At 45.7% G+C, this 22,673-nt stretch overlaps 1 protein-coding gene across 8 annotated transcripts in view; it reads right to left on the bottom strand.

Annotated features, from left to right (window-relative positions):
* The window catches only part of PHACTR1 (phosphatase and actin regulator 1), a 635,410-nt gene that overhangs the window by 193,854 nt on the left and 418,883 nt on the right, over nt 1-22,673 (bottom strand). For 4 of the 8 annotated variants that reach the window (XM_060244223.1, XM_060244216.1, XM_060244219.1 and 1 more), the window contains exon 1: nt 2,334-2,589. The exons of the other annotated variants lie outside the window; for them this stretch is intronic. In XM_060244223.1, coding sequence (XP_060100206.1) covers nt 2,334-2,589 — 256 coding nt within the window. Of the gene's footprint in view, nt 1-2,333; nt 2,590-22,673 lie in introns of those variants that run through there. 8 annotated transcript variants of the gene reach the window in all.

Below are 22,673 nucleotides of genomic sequence, written 5' to 3'. Positions count from 1 at the left end.
AAATCCTCATTGCCCATTATGTTTGCTCAGGGACCTTGAGTCAACCTCTCTCTCCCCACCTCTTTCTCCATCCCCCCTCCGAGTCTAACCTTCCTCACAGGGTTGTTGTAAGCAGGGGTGGAATTCTAACAGGAGCTCCTTTGCATATTAGGCCACACACCTCTGATAGAAGAAGATAGAAGATATTGGATTTATATCCCGCCCTCCACTTCGAAGAGTCTCAGAGCGGCTCACAATCTCCTTTACCTTCCTCCCCCACAACAGACACCCTGTGAGGTGGGTGGGGCTGGAGAGGGCTCTCACAGCAGCTGCCCTTTCAAGGACAACCTCTGCCAGAGCTATGGCTGACCCAAGGCCATTCCAGCAGGTGCAAGTGGAGGAGTGGGGAATCAAACCTGGTTCTCCCAGATAAGAGTCTGCACACTTAACCACTACACCAAACCGGCTCTTGTAAGCTCTTGGAGGATTGGCTACATCAGGGGTGTGTGGCTTAATATGCAAAGGAGCTCCTGCTAGAATTCTACCCCTGGTTGTAAGGATAAAACCAGGATGGGGACCATATCTGCAACTCTGAGCGCCTAGGATGAAGAGCAGGATAAAAATGAACTTGAGAGCTGGGTTAACACGCTTCTGCATTGCAAAGGTTAAGAATTCTCTATTGTGATATGGAGTGTCATTCTAAGTCTACATCTCTTTGCCAATTAAAAACTTCATTGATTGGCGTTAAAAGACAGGACTGCTGCACATTGCTGCAAGTCTTTCTGCAAAGCGTTTGGCGCTGGAGTTTATGTTGGAAGGTTTACATGTGTTCGCCTATTACAGTGATCATTTCCCTTAATGCTACGATTCAGAAATTTGAGGCTAGGGATGTTGACAAATGGAGTGGGCGCCATGCTTTTACAGATGAATTAAATTAAAAGAGGCAGCACACATTTTTAATATGTGCTTTTGGGGATAACATGAATCACGCAAGGCTGAAAGTCACTGGCTGAACCTGCTGTGCAAATCTCTAGGTGTAATTTTCAGATATGGGCCAAGCGTTATTCTTGGCTACCGTCGTACAACTAGGAGGGAAGTTTTGGATTTCTGTATATCAAAAAGACATCCAGCTGCAGCGATCTAGTCCACCTGCAGTACAACAGAAACAAACTGCAACTCTACTAGCAAGTCATTTATTAAATTTACGAAAGGCATTTCTAAAAAAAGCTATTTCTTAACAATGGCTTGGGGCGAAAAAGGGCTGCCAGAGGCTAAACAATATTTCGTACTTCTGAGCAGAACGAACGAACAGAGTTTTTAACCATTTGGAATTCATCTCGCATGTCAAAAAAATGGTGAAATCAAATAGCGGCAACTGCAGACAGCGAATAGCCCAGAGCGTTGTTACGTTTTTCCTCCTTGGACTTGCAATCAAAACCCTTTTCACTGACCTTCAGGAAACGAGCTCTCACACGTCCATTTGACCCACTCCTAACACCAGAGCCTTCAGATTTGGAGTCAAATAAGACATATCATGGCAAAACAAACTAAAGTAGAACTGGGAGGAGGAGAGAATATTGCTGGTAATGTCTCCGAAGACCTTTCTGCTTGCCTGGTTTTATGCCTCTTGTCACTTTCAGCCTCTTTGAGTTGCTGACTCCGGCAAAAAAAAATCCATCCTCGCTCATTCAGAATGTTTCATTTGCAAACGCACAGAAGGGATCCGCTTACCTGTCCAACCCACCCCCACCCCCGAGATTCTGCTGGATCTTCTCTCTTTTGAACCGTGACACACAGCATCAACCAGAGTGTGGACAACCAAGCTGCGGTCAAGGGTCTGACCAAAAGAACCCCATTCATCCCAATCAGATATCAGCCAAGACCTCTGCACGCCTCCCAGGAAGGGAGCGTGAAATAGCATGCGAGATGGATGCCACGCAAAACAGCCTCTTGGCCAGGACCGAAAAATTTAAGTCTGACTGCAGCTCCTTGAGAGAGGAAAGGGGGAAAAGTTGACGTGCCACAGAGGAAAGACTCGTCTCCTCCAGCCACCCTGACGATGGCAGAAGCGAAAAAGACACACGACAGTTTCTATAGCAGCTACCAAGGAGAGGTCTCAGGAACCGCAGATGCTGGGCGCAGCAAAGGGAGTTAAAATTGCTCCTTTTGCTTCCCCACTCTGGCTAGCATGCCCAAGAGCTGCCAAACCCCTTTCATTCCCTACCCCCTTTCTCTCCTCCCGCAGTCCCTTAAGTAGCAAGCAAAGCCTCCAGAAGCAAGTCACACAAGTGCATACAAGCCCCGCAAGCAACACATCTTTCTTCCTCACGCACACCCGAGAGCACAGGACTCACCGTCACGGGCTTCCTCCCCGCGACTGCAGTTGCTGCATATGTGCTTGATCTCCTTGCCGATGTGGCAGTGTATCACAAAAGACACGTTGTTGTTGTTGTTTGCCAAGGGCTCCTTCAGGGGCTTCATCCTCACCAGATAGAAAGCTCTTTTTTTCGGCTTCTCCTCGCTCCCACCTGGAGCCGAGCCGCCCCTGCAGCCCAGGGAGGAGGAAACAGAAAGCCTCCCGGACTGCTGGGTCTGCGTGGAATCCGCCATCCGCTCCCTCTCGCCTTGGCATCTATCTCTGCTTCACACACTCGCACCCCCCTCTACTCACTCACTCTCTCTCACACACAGAGATTAAGAGGGAGGGAGGAAGCAATGGGGAGAGACAGAGGCAGAGAGCGAGAGAGAGAGAGAGAGAGAGAGAGAGAGAGAGCAAAAGGGGAAAATCAGAGCCCCAGCCTCGGGTGACCCCTGTGACCCAGCTGCCTAAACCAATTCAAGTGACTGGAGCTGCAAAGAGGTGGCCAGCTGGGCTATGAGAACCTTGCCAGTCAGACCTGCTTTGCCTCATCTCACCTTGCAAATACGGACAACCCCGGTGCTCATTCATCAGCAAAGCAGTCATTCTTTCCAACTCCCTTCTTCCCTACAGCATCGCAAACCTCTGCATGCAAATGGAAGTTATGCTTTTCTCATTGGGCAAATGTCGGTCTGAGGTTCTGCCAGGTCCCTCTTGGCCACCAGTAGGGGACCGGAGGGGGGGGTTAGGGTTGCCAGATCCAGGTTGGGAAACGCCTGGAGATTTGGGGATGGAGCCTGGGAAGAACAGGGACCTCTGTGGGGTGCAATGCCTCCTTCCGAAAGATCCATTTTCTCCAGGGAAACTGATCTCTGTGGTCTGGGAATGAGCTGTAATGGGGGGGGGGGAGGATTTATGTTGCAAGGTTTACATGTGTTCACTTTTCTAATTGGTCTCCATTTCACTTAACACAACATGATCAACAATATGGGGAGGGATGGTGGCTCAGTGGTAGAGCATCTGCTTGGGAAGCAGAAGGACCCAGGTTCAATCCCTGGCATCTCCAAAAAAGGGTCCAGGCAAATAGGTGTGAAAAACCTCAGCTTGAGACCCCGGAGAGACGCTGCCAGTCTGAGTAGACAAGACTGACTTTGATGGACCAAAGGTCTGATTCAGTATAAGGCAGCTTCATATGTTCATAACAAACTTAGGCAGTATTTAAACTTTCCTCTGTTACAATTACCATCTCTCTCTCTCTCTCTTTCTCTCTCTGAGAGGGAGAGGGAGAGATTGAGATGGGAATTTGTCTAATACCTAAACAAAACAGGTTGGCTCTACTTCCAGCATGTTAAAATAAGCCCTGTTTTGAACTGAACAACGCACAAAAGGTATTATGGTGTAGTGACTGGCAGATTTGACTGGGACTGGGAGTAAGATTGTCAGGTCCAACTCAGGAAATATCTGGGGTGGAGCAAGGCTGTAACAAGCATGATTGAACTCTGAAGAGGGCACTGGCCATCACATTTAAAGGGACCACACTCCTTTTATAAGCCTTCTATCCACTGGAAATAATGGAGGATGGGGCACCATTTTTTTGGCTCAAAGAACTGGGCCACCTGGTCCAATCTTTTTGAGACTTGGGGACATTTTCGAAGAGGCACCAGATGTTATGCTGAAAATATGGTGCCTCTACCTCAAAAACAGCCCCTCCAAAGCCCCAGATACCCACAGATCAATTCTCTATTATAGCCTATGGAAATTGGTCTCCACAGGGAATGATGGAGTGCCTGGCTGACATTTCCCCCCCCCCCACTGCTTTCTGATAACCCTGAAGTGGGGGGAGAGCCTCCAAACAGGGGGATCCCCTGCCCCCAACTGGGGATTGGCAAGCCCATCGGGGAGACCCAGGTTCAAATCCACACTCTGCCATGGAAATTTGCTGGGTGACCTCATGTGTGATGCCATCCATCAGGCCTAGGCCTTATCCTTTCTCCTCATAAATCCCCCTTGGTCAGCTGATTGGCAGCAGGGGGTAGGGCCTAGCTGGGAGAGGGAACTCCTGACTCTACTGGGATGCATCTGGCTACCCTAAGTAGAGACAAGGCCAAAGTCTGGACTGAAATTGGAGGAAGGGGCTTGCAGCAGCAATCTTAAGAGTTATATTACAAGTCTAGCCAACACAGAGCTCAGCCTCGGCTTCATCGTGTTCTGCTCTGGCAAGCCCTGGTTTTCCTTCTCCCCCAAATCTTACCTTAAAGTGTTTGAATTTCAGGACTGAACTTGCCTTTGGCACCTGGAATGTCAAAATGGCAGCACCTCAAGTGCTAAGGCCCCTGAGGTGCTCCCATTCCATTAGTCTGGATCCCTTCTGCCATATAAACATTGAGAACTATGGCCCAGGTGGAGGGTCAAGGCCTTGTATGTGTTGTATGTTTGGGGCCCTGTTTCACTCCCAAAAATGTCATCAGGAGCACCACAAATTATGAATTTTGGAATGAGTTTGAGGGGAAAATAAGCCACCTTCTGGGTGTTTTTTAAAATTAATTTGATTCAGTGAAGGCTATGTTGAACTGAGCCAAGGGGATTCAGTTCATCAGAAATAACGAGAAATCCTTAACATTGGGGGTCTATTCTGTAGGTTAGGTGGGAATATTCTGGAAGCCTCTGGGCCTGCTCTAAGACAACCAAAGGCTCTCTATGCTGAGCATACGCCATGGAGCCAGTTTCCCAGTATAGCCTGTAAAACTTCTTTTCCTCCTCTGTAGGCGTCTTTCATTCAAAATACCAAGAGGCTATATCTGTCTTCTGCTTGACAAAGACACCATTGAGACGGGCTAGCGGGGGCTGGCGACATCAGGGCAAACTTGTCCAAAATGTCCGTCCCTTCAGAAATGCTGTCTGAGGGACGCTGAGAAACGCAGATTCTGAGGCTGATCAAGCTGCTAATCTCAGGGTGAATGCCCTCTCTTTGTTTCCCCCACTCCTCTTTGACCCGAAGAGCTAGAGTTGTCACCCTTGAATACTTATAGGCAAGGCAGGGTTTTTATCCCTACCCCTCCCAGGCTATAATATCAAAACAAAGCCTTTAACTGAAATAAAATCTGTGCTATCCAACTGATTCATCAAAAAATGTTGCCTTTCTCAGTAACCAAGAGATACCACATGCTGTCTAGAAGATGGAGAGGCTTTTTTGACAGTGCTTAAGGGATGATACTGGACTATGGAGCACAGAAAGGATGAAAGTGGATCTTGGACCATGAATTATCTGCAGAAAGCAACACAGGGCGGGGGGAGGGGGGGAAGATGAGAAAAATTTAATAGAATCATGGAGCTGCCGGGGCTTGTCTCATCAAGACACCTTCTATCCTGTTGAGGCAAGAGTCAAGAAGAAGACTGCAGATTTATACCCCGCCCTTCTCTCTTAATCGATTTACAATCTCCTATATCTTCTCCCCCCACAACAGACACACTGTGAGGTGGGTGAGGCTGAGAGGGCTCTCACAGCAGCTGCCCTTTCAAGGGCAACTCCTGCGATAGCTATGGCTAACCCAAGGCCATTCCAGCAGCTGCGAGTGGAGGAGTGGGGAATCAAATCCGGTTCTCCCGGATAAGAGCCCGCACACTTAACCGCTACGCCAAACAAGCTCCATTCTTCCAATAAAAATAACCTATGCAGTAGAAGAATCAACCCAATTTAAGCCCATTTTAATGCCTTCCATGGCAGAAAGACAGTACATGGTATTTTAAAATATCCAATTAAGTTCCATAAGTAGAGAAGAACAGGAAACAAGGTAAAACCAACAACAACTTTCCTCTTAGGAGAAGGGAGACCTATCTTCTTTAAAGGCATCTTATTAGTACATTTTTATTCTGCCCTTTCCTCAAAGATCTTAAGGTGACACATGGCCCTTTGAACTTTACCCACAAAACAACCCTGTGGAATAGGCGGGAAGGCGGCTGAAAATGTTCTAGGCAGACGTGGTTCCGTATATTGTTCTTTCCTTACATTCCCTACATTATATCCTACTACATTGTCTATAGGATTAACAGGACATATTGCATCAGCTATTTTCCACAGTTTAAACCAGCCAGCAAAACTAGTTAAATATTTAAAAGATTTTTGAAAAATACATTACACAGAAGAGTAAGTCCTATAGTTTTTGAAAAAACACCGAACAGCAAGACTAAATACTGCACTAAATGATATAAAAGCTAAATTTTATCAAAAATTTTCTTTACTAGCTATCTAGTGCCTGAGGCCAAAATGCTGAGTCATTACAGATGACTCAAGACTGATTCAGGTTTTTGGTTTTTCTGCAGGGTTTTCCTTAACCTAATCAACCTTTTCACCATCCCTGCTTGTATAGATGTCACCCGAGCTTTTAAATTGTTAATATATATCAAGATTTTAGGGTAGGGGTGGCCCAACTGCGGCTCAGGAGCCACATATGGCTCTTTCACACATGCTATATGGCTCTCAGAGCCCCACTACCCTGTCAACTGGTTTGGAGAAGGCCTCTGTCTCTTTAAAATCACTTCTCCAGGTCACGCCAGCCAGCAGCTTAGATAATGCATTTAAAGTTAAAGCTGCTTTCTTTCCACCTCCACCTCCCTCCCCCATCTAACTTCTTTTCTTCCAACATCTGACATCCATGCCTTGCAGCTCTCAAACATCTGACATTTGTTCCATGTGCCTCTTACATTAAGCAGGTTTGGCCACCTGTTTTCGGGCAAGCTATGTTTGTAAGTTGTCAGGAAATAGAAGAGAGAAGAGATTGTGTAAATTCATTCTTTAGGGACTATAATCATGGTTGCCAACCTCCAGGTTGTGCCTGGAGATCTCCAGGAATAACAACTGATCTCCAGACTACCGTCAATTCCATCAACAGACTCATTATACTCAGTCAAGGCCCCTCCGCTCCACAGGCTCCACCCACAAATCTCCAGGAACATTCCAATCTTCCTTTTGGGAGGGGGGGTGCTGTAAGCCACTTTGAATTTCTAATGGGATAAATCTGGGTTGAAAGCAAAGTTATTGTTTTTTTATGGCCACCCTAATCCTGATGAATATGTTGCGTGGAGAGACTGCACATCATTTTATTGATTGAAAGGATTTTGAGTCGAAAACAGTTTTTGATGGGGCCTATAATATTAATTCATGTTGTAAAATAATCTCAAAAAAAGACCGTTAAAATGCCAATTTTAACAATTAACATTTACAAAGCAACCGTCCACAGGAAATCAATAAAACATGAAAAGGGAGGTAAAATATCTTAAGGTATAAAAAAATCCAGAAGATACTGGATTTATATCCTGCTCTCCACTCCAAATTTCAGTCTTGGAGTGGTCACAATCTCCTTTACCTTCCTCCCCCACAACAGACACCCTGTGAGGTGGGTGGGGCTGGAGAGGGCTCTCACTGCAGCTGCCTTTTCAAGGACAACCTCTGCCAGAGCTATGGCTGACCCAAGGCCATGCTAGCAGGTGCAAGTGGAGGAGTGGGAAATCAAACCCGGTTCTCCCAGATAAAGAGTCTGCACACTTAACCACTGCACCAAACTGGCTCTCAGGGGAGGAGAACAAACTCATTGAATGTCTGCCATCATACAGGTGTCAAATTGGGGCAAAGTGGGTTGAGGAGGCTGCTGCATATGAAGATTTAAGCAGTTGTTGGAAAGATGAGTGGAAGCATTCACAGAATCTACCTACATTGTACTTGACTTAGCTCCAATTGTCAATCTCGTGTTCACACAGCACTGAAATCTTTCTCATACAGGCAGGTACCAAAAACAGACAAGTCAGTTCATCTTTGTTGTCCTGTGCTGTTCCACATGGTACAGGCCAGCCACCAGAAGATTTTATTCTTGCATGGCAACAAAATAAGAGGAGCTCCTCCTACCTGCTGGAGACATTGAGACCGTTTCCCACCTAACAGTCACATGCTCCAGAGAGGGGCTCTGCACACTCCCTCAGTTCTTCTTTGGCTGCAACTTGAGCAGAACATCTGAGCCAGCTCCGCCACTAGGCAAACTATGCAATTGCCTAGGCTGCTTGCCTTCTGGGCGCAGCAAATTGGGCACCCCATGTGTCTTGGTGACATTATCAGTGCAGGGGAGGGCACCAGAAGTTAGCCTTGTCTACGGTGCCAGACAGTCTAGGCTGGCCCTGCTCAGAACATAGCTCATGCTTTTTTCTTTGATGATGACACATCTTTGTTCAAGAAATTCTCCATGCGTTCCATGAAGAGGGAAGGTCACAACATCGCAACATGTGCATTCTGCCAGCGATTCATCCCAAAGGCTAGGGCGAATCTAGCCCACCTAAAAGTGGTGTTGTGGGGGAAAGTGCTCTCAGTAGGTTCTAACCCAGCAGTCAAACCATCTGCCCGGTCAAACCAACTGCTCTGCACCAAAATTCTTGAGCCCTGTTAGGGAGGTCAACATGTTTGGTTCCACAGTTAGATCCAGCCCAGAAGCGATCTGCAGAACCAAGCAGGTTGACCTCAGATCTGTGGAACCAAGACTGAAGGAGCCAAGTACTCCGTTGCCTGTCTATGCATCACCACCTAGATCCCCATCAGTTTGTGATGAACCACAAACACAGCTGGCATCATCTACTGAACCAGTACATCAGTGGGCCCCTGGAGAAGCATGGCGGTCAGATGTGTATAAACAACGCTTACAGAACAAGCTAGTGGGTTCCAGGGATCTGGTTCCAGAACCAGAACCGTACAGCCATTATTTGGAGCCTCTGAGAACACCATTTTCTGACTCCAACCCGAAGGCCATTTGCTGGCACTTGTCAAGAATGCTTCTTGCCATGAGCACATCCATTTTGGTCCTGTATGATGTAGTCATTATGATTTGCTCTGTTTAGCCTGCTTGCTTACTAATCTACTGTGTTATGTCTGTAACACTGCACAAGTAACTTTTCCACCCTGGGAATGCGGTACGGCTAGCCAGTGAAGGTCAGCCACCTCTACTGTCCAGAGGCTTTCGCTTTTGAGAATAACCTGCTTCAGCCAGAAATGATAACAGGGGTGGGGGAATGAGGGATGTATTATTGGTAGAGAAAACAGGTGCTTTGAGCTTCAAACATGTAATGGTCTGGACAAGGGGTGGCCAAACTGTGGCTCTTTCACACATATTGTGTGGCTCTCGAAGTCCCCACTGCTTTGTCAGCCAGCTCGAAGAAGGCATTTGTCTCTTTAAATCAGGGGTCCCCCGGCGACCGGTACCAGGCTGTGGCCTGTTTGCAATGGGCCACGCAGCCTCGATGCCCCTCCAGCGCCTCCTCCCCCCCCATTTTCACCACTTTAAGGCTGAGGAAGGGGCGGTGAAGCACCTCCCAGGCCGACCTCCCACCTGTCGATCAGCTGATTGGCTGGGAAAACCGCCACAGCAGCAGTGAGGGATGCTGCCCTTGCCTCCTTCCCGGGGGTGGGGTGGGGTCAGCCTGTGAGGAGCTTCATGGCCCTGCCCCAGCCTTAAAATGGTGAAAACAGGGGAGAGAGGAGGCAGCAGCGAGGCTGCACAGGGGGGCGAAGGAGGGAGGAGGAAACGAAGGAAGAGCAGGAGGCGAGGCTGTGCGGGGGGCAGTGGTGAGGCTGTGGGGAGGGGTGAAGGAGGGAGGAGGAAATGGGGGGAGGAGGCACCATGGAGGGGCGGGGGGAGGCCAAATTGGGTACCCCCACCCTGTCAGCCCTGGGGCCGCAGTCGGTGAGCCGGCCCTGGGGACAAAAAGGTTGGGGACCACTGCTTTAAATCACTTCTCCAAGCCAAGCCAGCTGGCAGCTTGGAGAATGTATTTAAAGATAAAGTTGCTTTCTTCCCACCTCTCTCTCCCTCCTCTCATCTATTTGCTTTCTTTCCACCTTTCCTTCCTTCCTTGTGGCTCTCAAACATCTGACATTCACGTCTTGCGGCTCTCAAGCATCTGACACTTATTCTATGTGGCTTTTACATTACGCAAGTTTGGCCACCCCTGGCCTGGACCTAAGGATATAATTGTATTCCTGAGCCTAGAGGCTCAGTTTCACCAAGCCTCTGTCTTGGAACTGTAATGTCTTCTCATTCATGAATAAACCTTATTTGAGTAGATCATAGAGGGGATCATTGATGGGGATTGTGCAGCACCTTCATTCCAAGAGGGATTGGTTGCCTTCCCCCCTAAATGGCAAACTGTTACTTCTGACAATGCCCAGGTACTAGTTAAGAGTTCAAGCAGTTTCCTTCATTACAGTCTTTGTTGCAAGCAGCTGACAATGTTTTCCATGAACTGGACACAGAATTACAGGTTTTGCGAACAAAGGGGGCAGTGTGGAAAGTAATACCTTCCAATACATCGTTGGGTTTCTATTCCAGGTTTTCCCTTATTAATTAAAAAATGTGGTGCTTCAAGGCCAATCTCGGATCTCAGAGGCCTCAATTTTTTCCTTAATATTCATAAATTTAAAATGATCTCCTTGGCTTCCATGACACATTGATTAAACCCGGGAGATCGGTTTGCTGTCTTGGATCTCCAAGATGCATATTTTCATATTTCAGTTCATCCAGCACGCACAAAATATCTTCAGTTCTTGGTATAGAAGGTCTCTTATGAATACAGAGTGGGAGATTTATAAATTGAAATAATAATAATAGTCATATTGAGCAAATTGGTGGTGTATGGTCCAAATCTGAAAAAGCATTTCACATTAATTTACTGGAGCTAAGAGCTATTCGTTATGCCCTTATCTACTTTTTAGATACTCTCATGGCTTTTTTTGAGCAGGAACGTACAGAAACGCAGTTCTAGCTGGCTTGGTGTCGGGGTGTGTGGCCTAATATGCAAATGAGTTCCTGCTGGGCTTTTTCTTCAACCCCCCCCTTCCCCTTCCCCCGGATACTCTCTGCAAGAAGTCAATTCAGATCTGAAAAGACAATTCCACCATGACAGGGGAGCACCCCATTGCTTCAGCTGTGCCAAGAAGTCATGGGCATTTGGGAATGGATAATCAAAAACACCATCTCATTGCAAGCCATATTAGAGGGACCGAGAACATTATGGCAGACAGGCTGAGAAGGCTGGGAGAGACCAATCACAAGTGGTCCATCACCTGCAGATACCTCCTCCCCATTTTCAAACAATGGGGTTTCCCAGAAATAGATCTTTTTGCAACCCATCTCAATTCAAAAGCCCCTTGCTTTTGTTCCTGAACAGGCCTAGACCTGGGATCCACAGAGGATGCGTTTCAACTAATGCAGAACTCCAAGCACACTTTTATGCCTTCCCACCCCTACTCCTTAATAGGCAAGATTGTGGCTAAATTAAAAATGGACAATTCCTACTGTTATTGATCACCCTTTTCTGGGCCAGACAAATCTGGTTCCAGGTACTTTTGCAGATGTCATATATCTGTTTGGCCCAGAGCTTTTTTTTGTAGCAGGGACCTCATTTGCATATTAGGTCACACCTCCTGATGTAGCCAATCCTGCAAGAGCTTACAGGGATCTTCGTTCAGGACCTACTGATCCCATCAAAACCTAGATGCCCTCCAGTTAACTGCATGGTTTCTGGTCCCAACCATTAAGGTCTTACTCAACTAGTGATAACCGTTTTAGCTAGTTCAAAGAAACCTGCAACTTGGAAGTCATATGACTCCAAATGGAGATGTTTTCAGTGTTGGCTGGGTCCTAGAGAATTATCACCTATGTCTTGCCCCCGTCTGTTATTCTGTAATATTTGCTGAACTATTTGAATATTTCCCTAGCAGAAGAAGGGAGACAGCAGAGAGGACAGCAGTCTTCCATTCTATTTTCCAATGAATAGCTTACCTCATCACCAGTGTTCCCTCTAAGCTGCCAAGTCTTGCCAGCAAAAATTCTACTTTGTGAGCTACTGGTATTCAAGTTGTGAGCTACTGGCATTAAAGATGGGCCATTGGCCTGATCCAACATGGCTTCTCTTATGTTCTTTGTACAACATGAAAATCTTCTGTTGCGCCAGAAGACTAAGGGGAGAAATGGAGAGCAGATGTGGCTCAATGGCAGACCACCTGCTTGCATGCAGGGATCTTCCTCCAGTGTTACTGCTAATATGGAGATGGAGTGAATCATACTGGAAAACATAGAAATAATGTGCGAGCTCAGTTTGGTCAATGGGCCTTTCGACGGTATGAACAGTGAGCTGATATGGGAATTAATCTTCAAGGCAGATGAACAGAGGACCTTTTTGGAATTTGCGGGTTGACTATGCTGGAAGACGGTATCTCCAATCCGTGAAATATGATCCTATATACCAGGGGTGGCCAAACTTGCTTCACATAAAAGCCACATAGAACAAACATCAGATGTTGGAGAGCTGCAAGACATGAACATCAGATGTTTAAGAACTGCAAGATAGAAGGAAGGGAGGGGGAGAGAGGTGGAAAGAAAGCAACTGTAACTTTATATGCATTCTTCAAGCTGCTGTCTGGCTTGGAGAAGTGATTTAAAGAGCCAGTTTGGTGTAATGGTTAAGTGTGTGTACTCTTATCTGGGAGAAACGTGTTTGATTCCCCACTCCTCCACTTGCACCTGCTGGAATGGCCTTGGGTTAGCCATTAGCTCTGGTAGAGATTGTCCTTGAAAAGGCAGCTGCTGTGAGAGCCCTCTCTGCCCCACCCACCCCATAGGATGTCTGTTGTGGTGGTGGGGGAGAAGATATAGGAGATTGTAAGCCGCTCTGAGTCTCTGATTCAGAGAGAAGGGCGGGGTATAAAACTGCAGTCTTCTTGCCTTCTCCAAGCTGGCCAATGGGGTAGTGGGGCTTTGAAGGCCACACAATATGTATGAAAGAGCCATATCTGGCTCCCGGGCTGCAGTTGGCCACCACTGCTATACGTGCCCTCTTCGTACATTATATCCACAGGGAGCCTACCAACTCAGTAAATAAGGATAATTAGGTTCCCATGGCCAATGGCTGGGGCTGATGGGAGTTGTAGGCAAAAAACATCTGGAAAGCCACTGTTCCCCCACCCCTGCCATAGTGCACCTGATTAATGCGGTTGCCATTTTGGGCAATGTGTGGATTTTCCATGCACGTACACGCTTCCATACATACAGACCAGAAAAACAGGTTGCTTACCTGTAACTTATGATCTTCAAGTGGTCATCTGTGCAGTCACACACATGGTCTTGCCGCTGGCAATGGATCCGTACCTCGGAGTCTCCAGTAGCTCGCCTAGAGCAGTTTTTGGCACGCTCTCCTGCTCGCCCTGGGGAGCAAGTATCGACTGCGCATGCCTGGAGCAAGCAGGAGGCGCCCCTCCCACTCAGTTTCTTCCAGCCGCTACTGACAGTCTACGTAGGCAAAACCAGAGCAGAAAAGCCAGCAGAGGTGAAGGCTGGGTGGGCACGTGTGACTGCAAAGATGACCACTCGAAGATCGTAAGTTACAGGTAAGCAACCTGTTTATCTTCATCGTGGTCTCTGTGCAGTCCCACACATGGGTGATTAGAAAGCTGAAGATCAAAGAAAGAGATGGGTGCTGGCAAGAAAAATTAAATACTTACAATGTATGCAGGCACTCACCTGGGATGACTTCAGTGGATGATGACCCTGAGAACCGCTTGGCTGAAGGAGGTGTCACGTCTGGCACGAACGTCCAAAGCATAGTGGGAGACGAATGTGGATGGAGAAGACCATGATGCAGCAGAGTAAATGTCCTCTAAGAAGACTTTTGGCTTGTCGAGAGCATGATTTCTGGTGGAAAAGCTGCTTGAGTTGAGGGGCTTTCTGCTTCCAGTATTCAGACTGTTTTGGAGAATGGTGACAGCTTTGATATGCTGGTTTCCAAGGTCTCGGCCGGTTTGACTGCTGTAGAACGGGTTGAGGGACTCCGCTTAGCTCTCTTATGGCCGTCATCAACAGATGTGAGAACCTCATCAGTGGAGGCGTGAAACAGTCCAAGACCATCAAAGGGAAGGTTCTCGATTTTCTGCTTGAAATCTGGTTGCAGATTTGTGGATCGGAGCCAAGCATGGCGCCTTAACGCAACCAAGGATGCAAAAACTCTAGAAGAGCACAAAACAGCATGCCTGATGGTATTTATTTGCTGCTTAGACACTCTGGAGAGTTCAGAAACTAAGTTGGAAGCTACCCTCTGAGAAGTCTCTGGGAGAGAAGGGATGAGTGGTGTGAATTAGTTAGCAAGATTGAAGGTGTAGGCGGAGAAGTAAGCCAAGTAATTATTGACCTTTGAGTTGGTAGAGGCAAGATTGTAAATTTTGTGGGCTAGAGTGTCCAACTTATGGCCCTCATGATCTGGAGGTGTAGGATGTCTTGAAGGTTTCGCTTTAGATATGGAATGGACAATAATGGAATTTGGAGCTGGATGTGAGGCCAAAAATTTTGATTCTGGAGCATGGATTCTATACAAGGAATCAAAACACTTCGAAGTAGGTGGTACAGAGGCAGGTTTGTTCCAAGCCTCACGAAGATCTTCAAAATGCACTGCTAGCATAGGTAGGAGTGATCCAGTAGGAAAATCAGCCTGAACTAGATCATGCACTACATCTGAAACCTTGGGTGAGTCCGATGGGAAAGTCACATTCAAGGCCTCAGCTATAGTGATGATGAGGTTGAGGTAGGCTTTAGATCCATCAGACGGGGAAAGACGGTTTGGTCAAGTAGTGTCAGAGCCGGGGGAGCCCGGTGAATGTTCAGAATCAGAAGTGAATGAACTGTCCTTCTCGGATTCAGAGTCGTCTGGTTCCTAGGAGGTGTGTTGGGTTTAGTGGGTGCAGACTCAGAGTCCTCTGGAGGAGGAACACCTAACTGATACTTTGGATGGAACATCTTTGGATGGAACAAAATGCTCTTATAGACCGCTGGCTTTATTTTATCTTGTTTTATTAACTATGCTTTTATTGTATCTGTAAATGTTTTAAATGGAACTGTATGAATCATTGTGTTGTGAGCCGCCCTGAGACACTTCGGTGAGAAGGGCGGGATATAAGTCCATCAAATAAATAAATAAATAAATATTAGAGGTTTGAAGAAGCTTAGGTCGTGATGGCAGAGTGCTCAAAGTCGTGGCAGGTACTGCAGGCATAGTAGAGCAAATTGGAGCATCATGGATTCAAGGTGGCTTGTGAGACTCACGGCACCAAGAAGGTTCGTGGTATAGAGACGAAAGGTATTTGATGTCTTGGGTGCAAGAAGGTTCACAGTATGAAAATGGAGTACAATTATAATTTATGGTTTTTTTCTTTCTTTTTCTCTTTTTGCTTTATGATGCTTTTTTTTAATGAAGATTCTTAAATAGATAAAATTGATTACCTTTTTTTTAGCAATTTAAAATACACTGCTGGGGGTCACGAAAAGGGGGGGAGGGTGGAGAAAATGTAATGTATATGTATGAATTTTTAATAACAAATGATAAGTGTTATTACAATATATTACAGTATAATAAATTGTTTTACACCAGGAGAAGGTTCACAGTATTGAGACGAATGGTAGGCAGTGTCTCGGGTTCGAGATGGTGAGGGTTTGAGGTCATGGAGTCGAAGAAGTGCAGCTTCAAAGTCTCTATGAGAAGTGACATCAAGTTCACGGTACCGAGAATGCCTGAATCCCTCATCCGAAGGTGAGCACGAGTAATGACGATAGATTCTACGGTGTCGAGGAGATTGGAGATCTAGAGACCGAGGAGTATTCATACTGACCGGTGTGATAGTAGTCATGGTAGTCACGATGAGATGGAGAGCGGGAGCGGAAATCGCGCCAACGAACCAGAGTACGAGAGTGGAGATACTGAGTGGACACTTGAGTGGAAGTCTCCTGGTACAGGGGAGAAATCCCAATGTTCCGAAAAGACTTGAGTTGGAGAAGAGACCATGCACGCTCCTGTGAGAGAATCAGAGGATCAGTAAGTGGGTCGGGTTTGAGAATGTCCAAGGGGACAGCACTGTGGACCGAAGGTGATCGAGACCAAATCGGAATAACCTCTACAGGAACATTAGGAGTTGAGGCATGTCTGAAATCATGTCGGACGGTGCCGAGAGCTTTGGAGGAATTAGTGGTTGAGTCGAAGCTGAAGAAAGTCCAGGTTGGTTAGAAACCGAAGCCATAGTAGTCAAGATGGTAGCTGTCAAGGTCGATAAGATAAGGCTGTCGGAGTCGACTTGGCTATCGGGTCACAAGTTTTTTTCGGAGCCGTAGTCAATGAGTCGGAGTGGTGCCGGGACTTTTTTGAGGACTTATGTCCCGAATCAGAGTGCTAAGACATTCCCTTGTCGGACTTATGCTTTTTTAGGGATTGCACGGCAGCCGAATCTCCCGCATGGCCCAGAGAGATTTTTCAAGCAGAAAACTTTGGAGCCTTGCTGCTCGATTTTTTTGCGCCTTTTTCCGAAATTGGTGCAGTGCGGGCAGGTATCGACCCGATGAACTTCACCCAAGCAAAAAAGGCAATAAGAATGTCCATCAGAAGCAGGGATTTTAGTCCCACACCTCTGGCATTTTTTAAAAGTTGTTTTCCCTTCCATACGCTCCAGACAAGGAAGGAGAAGGGAAGGGAAAAGGGAAAGGAAAGCGCAGAGATAAGGGCTTTCTTTTTGTTGTTGTTTTTTTAAGACGAAAGAAGAAAATAAGAGAAGGAATAAGATACCACAGGTGGAAAAAGGCGAGCTGAGGAGAAGGGAACGCAGCAAGGTAGGTGTTGTCCGAGTGGCAGTTAGGAAGAAACTGAGTGGGAGGGGTGCCTCTTGCTTGCTTCAGGCATGCGCAGTCGATGCCTGCTTCCTAGGGCGAGCAGGAGAGCGCACCAAAAAACGCTCTAGGCGAGCTACTGGAGACTCCAAGGTACGGATCAGTTGCCAGTGGCAAGACCCATATGCGGGACTGCACAGAGACCACGATGAAGATCCCTAACTTTCACATGTATGGAAGCTGTATGTACATGGAAAATCTATGTATTGACCAATTCATATGAAACAGTGAAATGTGTGTACTGGAGGCACCATGGGGATTGTGTACCCCCAATATGCATGGCTGGTGAGCTTGTAGTTCATTTGGACCTAATGGCTGGAAGAGGTTGTGTGTGTGGCTGGAGCTTGGTAACTCCCACCCTCTGTTCCTTGTTTTTCACTGTGATATTACAAGATCACATATACCTTAACCAAGGACTGATACAGAGGACAAATCACACAAAAGAAGGGTATTCATTTTTGTTCTGCCACATGTCATTTCTTTAGCGCCATATTCAGAGTTCAGTTTCATTAACACTCAGAACAATGCATGTGCCATTAGTGGCACTTTCCAATAAATGGAAAATAATCTCTCTCTAAAGATGCACAGCAATCACAAAACAAAGCTGGAGTAAACTAATAGTTCAAGAAATAATAATGAAATTGGTTCTGCATGAATTCTATGGCATAGTTAATTAAAAAAAAACCACCCTCTATTCAACTTCCCTGCCACCATTGAAAAGCTTTATAAAGGATGGTGTGGAGACATTTTAAAGCGGATAAAAAAATTAACTTTATTCGGGGCCGTAATAGGATTCAGCCCACCAGAACGTTAGTCAATTCAATGACCTAGTTAATTTATTCATTAATCAAAACAAAAGTGAGGATTCCCCCCCCCCCCGATTTTTAATTTCTTTAAATTTATTATGTAACAAATAAACGAACTAACAAAGAAAAAGTAAACAAAAAAATGAAAAAAGGACTAGTTGACTTACATCTTAGCAATTTAATATGATCAAGCTAAGTAATATATAACATGCTGAGTCTATATATTTAATTAATTACATCTTCTTTTGGAATTTTTGATCTTTTTTCTCCAACTTTAAAACAACAATGTTCCAGTGTGCAGTTGTTTTTAATGTCTTTTTGATAAAGTTAACTGACTTCAATAATTTAAGCCAGGGGTTGCTTTGTAGAAAAATAGGTGGTGGAGCTCATCCAGGGATTGTTATGCAGCTGCACCTACTATTCAATGGACAAGGTGAGGAGGGAGGGGGAACCCTCAGAAAGGTTCAAGAGCTGTGCTCCTGTGAGCTCCTGCTGAATCCGAGGCCTCATTTAAGCATTTCTTTTACCTTGTTTATTAATCTATTATTATTAATCTATTAGCAGTGGTCTGCAATTTGATTTCCAGATCTTTGTAAAAATCATTCTTGCTGCAGTCAAGACATAAGCCACAGTCTGGATTTTAAAGTTTTTAATTGGAGCTATTCCCTGTAAAATAGTTACTTAGTGATGGAACAATTGGCAAACACGGCCTGATTCAGATCATTCACTTAAAGTGGTATATGTACCAAGAAAAGCATTAATCAGAGATCCCAGATATGCTGTCTGCATTGAGACACTGCTATATTTAATTAGTTGGCCACTTTGTGGCCATTAATTAGTTAGTTTTTATGATTTCAAACAAAAGAGTTTAAAAATTTAAAACTTCAGGTTTGATTTAAAGTAAGTTGTAAATATTGGTGCTCATGCTTCATCAGATTTATGAAGTGCTTGGAAATCCTTGACCAGCATATGAACAATATAATAAAGATAATATAAAAGGCAACACTCTGCCCCCTGCCCCGCAGTTGTAACACACTAAGACATTCTCTCGCAGAAGAAATTAGTGAGGTATATATCTGTAAATTAATTGCTGCATCTTTACGGTTGTAATCCCCAGGTGGGGGCAGGGGATCCCTGGGTTTGGAGGTCCTCCCCCTGCTCCAGGGTCATCAGTGTCTGCTGGGCACTCCATTATTCCCTATGGTGACCGAATCCCATAGGGTATAATGGTGAATTGATCTGTGGGTATCTGGGGCTCTGGGGAAGGTTGCTTTTTGAGGTAGAAACACCAAATTTGCAGCACAGCATTTGGTGCCTCTCTTCAAAACACCTGCTAAGTTTCAAAAAGATTGGACTAGGGGTCCAATTCTATGAGCCCCAAAAGAAGGTGCCCCTGTCCTTCATTATTTCCAAATGGAGGGAAGGCATTTAAAAGGTGTGCAGTCCCTTTAAATGTGATGACCAGAACTCCCTTTGGAATTCAATTATGCTTACCACAACCTTGCTACAGGCTCCACCCCACTGTCTCCCGGCTCCACCCCCAAAGTCCCCTGATATTTCTTGAATTGGACTTGGCAACCCTACACATCTTTCAATCGGCTTCCCACATGGAAGACTGTGTTATACCTTCCTGAAGACTGGGAAATGCATCTGGAGGGAAAGTTTCAATCCAGCTGCAATGAACTTAAATCACTCAAAAGCAATGTTTGGCCACAACGCAAGCACTTTTTGGATCAGCTTTCTGATTTTGAGTTCTCCAGTTGAAAAGTGATAAAACAGCAAGGTTTTTGCATAGCCCAAGAAAACAAAATGAACCTGAGATCTAGTATAATTGTGCAACGTAAACTGGCAATTCCTCCATTCCTACTAGGTTCTTTAGAATCTCTGAGAGATACTACGAAGGATACACTGAAGATTTTACCAAGTGGGCTCATTCTAAAACCAGACAAGATTAAGCCCAACGTGCAACAGTTCTAACAAATACATCTTATCAGTGGGAAGCAACAGTGCATGTTTTATACAAAGAAATGCATGCTTAAAATTACACATTTTTGTCTTTAAATGCTCTCCCCATGTATCTCTGAGGGCAATGTGAAATACATTGAAATGCAAACCAAATACCCTGAAATAAACCCTATCAAAAGCATTAAGTATGCTTCAGTGAGATTCTTGCTGCAGTTCGATATTCCAGGTCAATGAAGCTCATTCTGAGCAAAACATCTGGAGCATTGCTAAGTATTTTTTTTTTCTTTGCAAATTTTTGGCTGAGATTTTCAGTTCATTGCTTTAAACCTGCCTTTCAATACCCGAGGATGAGCAAAAACAACGTCCCTCAGCAGTTCTTTCACCGGCTTGCTTTCTGCTGTCTCCTTTTAACCTTTCCTTCCCACTGTTTTCTTTGGACTGTTTTCCAAGCAGGGGCTACAACTGCAAGCTCTGATATCCTTTCTTGTCCCAAAATATTGTTTCCAGATATTCTCACAAGCCTTGGGTTAAGGAACACAGGTTGGCCCCGCTGACCTGAAACAAAGCATATTTGGGAACAGGGCTTTTTTTTGAGCAGGAATGAACAGGAACGCTGGCTTGGCGTCAGGAAAAGCTCTGTGTAAAACAATGGTGCTGTCAGGGAGTGCGGCCTAATATTCCTGCTGGGGATTCTCTACAAAAAAAGACCTGCATGAAACAATGGTGTCATCAGGGGGTGTGGCCTAATATGCAAATGAGTTCCTGCTGGGTTTTTTTTAAAACAACAACAACAACAACAAGAAAACCCCTGCTCTTTCTGAAAGGCTACTGGATGTTGGAGTAGCACTCTGCTGAGTGGCTGTTTTTTCCCTTTGGGGCAGAACAACCTCCTTTGGCCACACATGCTAAAAAACGCACGGGGGGGTGGGGGGGTGGGAAGGGGACTGCAAACATGGCACAGAAAGAGTTAAGTAGTCAAGATGTGATCAGTTAGATGCAAATGTATCCACAGGTTGGAAATAAGAAGTGCAAACGTATTACAGCAATTGTAGCTGGTACGGCTGTATGTTTCAAAGAGGGATGTAAATGCACTGGCTGTTTTTAAAACCTAACTAATCATACTTCTAAAAACCTCCTTTAAGAAAAGTCATATTCCATCACAGGCTAAAAGAACTAAAAATCCTCAGGTGGCTTAATATTGGGTGCTAAGGTTATCCCAATGCAAGCTGAAAAACAGCTATTATCTTCCTAAAGGAACCAAAACTGGAATGATTATAATAGGTTTCAATCTGTAATGCTGTTCTATAGCTCCCTCTCTGAAGTTAATCAGCTTTAACGCTGGCCAGGACCTGCACAGGAGCCTGACTTGGAAACCTATAAATGCAGTTCAAGATAATTCATGTTGTAGTATTCCCCATTACTATGTATGGGTCTGAAAGTTGGACAATGGAGAAAGCTGATAGGAAGAAAGTTGGTTCCTTTGAAATGGGATGTTGAAAGAAAGTTTATGGATACTAAAGGTAAAGGTAGTCCCCTGTGCAAGCACCAGTCGTTTCCGACTCTGGGGTGACATCGCATCACAATGTTTTCACGGCAGACTTTTTACGGGGTGGTTTGCCATTGCCTTCCCCAGTCATCTACACTTCCCCCCCAGCAAGCTAGGTACTCATTTTACCTCAGAAGGATGGAAGACTCACCGGAAAAGACTAAACCCAATACTTCATTACTTTATTTATGTTCTGCCTTTCTTGCCAGTGGAGGCTGAAAGATGCTTACATCATTTTCCATTTTATCCTCACAACAACCTTGTAAAGTGGGTTAGGCTGAGAGGGTTTGGATGGCCCAGGGTCACCCAGCGAGTTTCCATGGAAGAGTGGGGCTTTGAACTTGGGTCTTCCAGATCCACTAGGGATGTCAGCTTCCAGGCAGAACCTGGGATCAATGCTCCCTCTAAGCTGAGTCAGCGTGAGCTAGTGCACAGATTTTTAGCCTCTGGCTCACATTTTTGTCTTAGCTCAGGAAGGATGACCCCAGAGCACAATAACTTATGCAGTAGCTCACAACTTTAATGCCAGTAGCTCACAAAGTAGAACTTTTGCTCACAGGACCCTGCAGCTTAGAGGGAACATTGCCTGGGATCCCCTGGAATTACAGCTCATCTCCAGACTACAGAGATCAGTTTCCCTGGAGAAAATGGACGCTTTGGCGGGTGGACTGTATGACATTGTTATCCCCTGAGATTCCTGTCCTCTCTGGGATCCACCCCGAAATCTCAACCTGTAGCTGGCAACCCTAACCCACATCTTCTGCCAGTGACCAGGGGGATCTGGCAACCCCAGGGCTTTTTTTGTAACAGGAACTCCTTTGCATATTAGGTCACACACCCCTGATGTAGCCAATCCTCCTGGAGCTTACAATAGGCCCTGCACTAAGAGCCCTGTAAGCTCTTAGAGGATTGGCAACATCAAGGGTATGTGTGTCCTAATATGCAAAGGAGTTCCTGATACAAAAAAAAGCCCCAGCAACCCTATTAACCACTGGCTCTCTTAATCTATTTCATCCACTAGTGTGAGTGTGTATGTTTGTGCAGAAGAGGTGTCAGTGTTTTCCAGTGCTAAAGACAGTGTGGATCTGAACTTCTAATTCACAGGATCTACAATTGCATCCTTCAACGGCAGCTGTAATTAGTTTCCTGCTGCTCTCAAGTGATTTGGCAATTACGATGTATACTGTTGTTGTCAGCTCCGCAGAGGGCATGGTCCCCGCTTGTGTATTTAAGCAAGCGGGGACACCCACGCAAGGCATAACACAGTTCCAGACAAAGGCAAATGC

This window comes from Heteronotia binoei, chromosome 7 (genome assembly GCF_032191835.1).
Source record: "Heteronotia binoei isolate CCM8104 ecotype False Entrance Well chromosome 7, APGP_CSIRO_Hbin_v1, whole genome shotgun sequence".
NCBI lineage: Eukaryota > Metazoa > Chordata > Lepidosauria > Squamata > Gekkonidae > Heteronotia > Heteronotia binoei.
The sequence above is the reverse complement of the archived record's forward strand: the minus strand, read 5'-3'. Positions and strand labels throughout refer to the sequence as shown.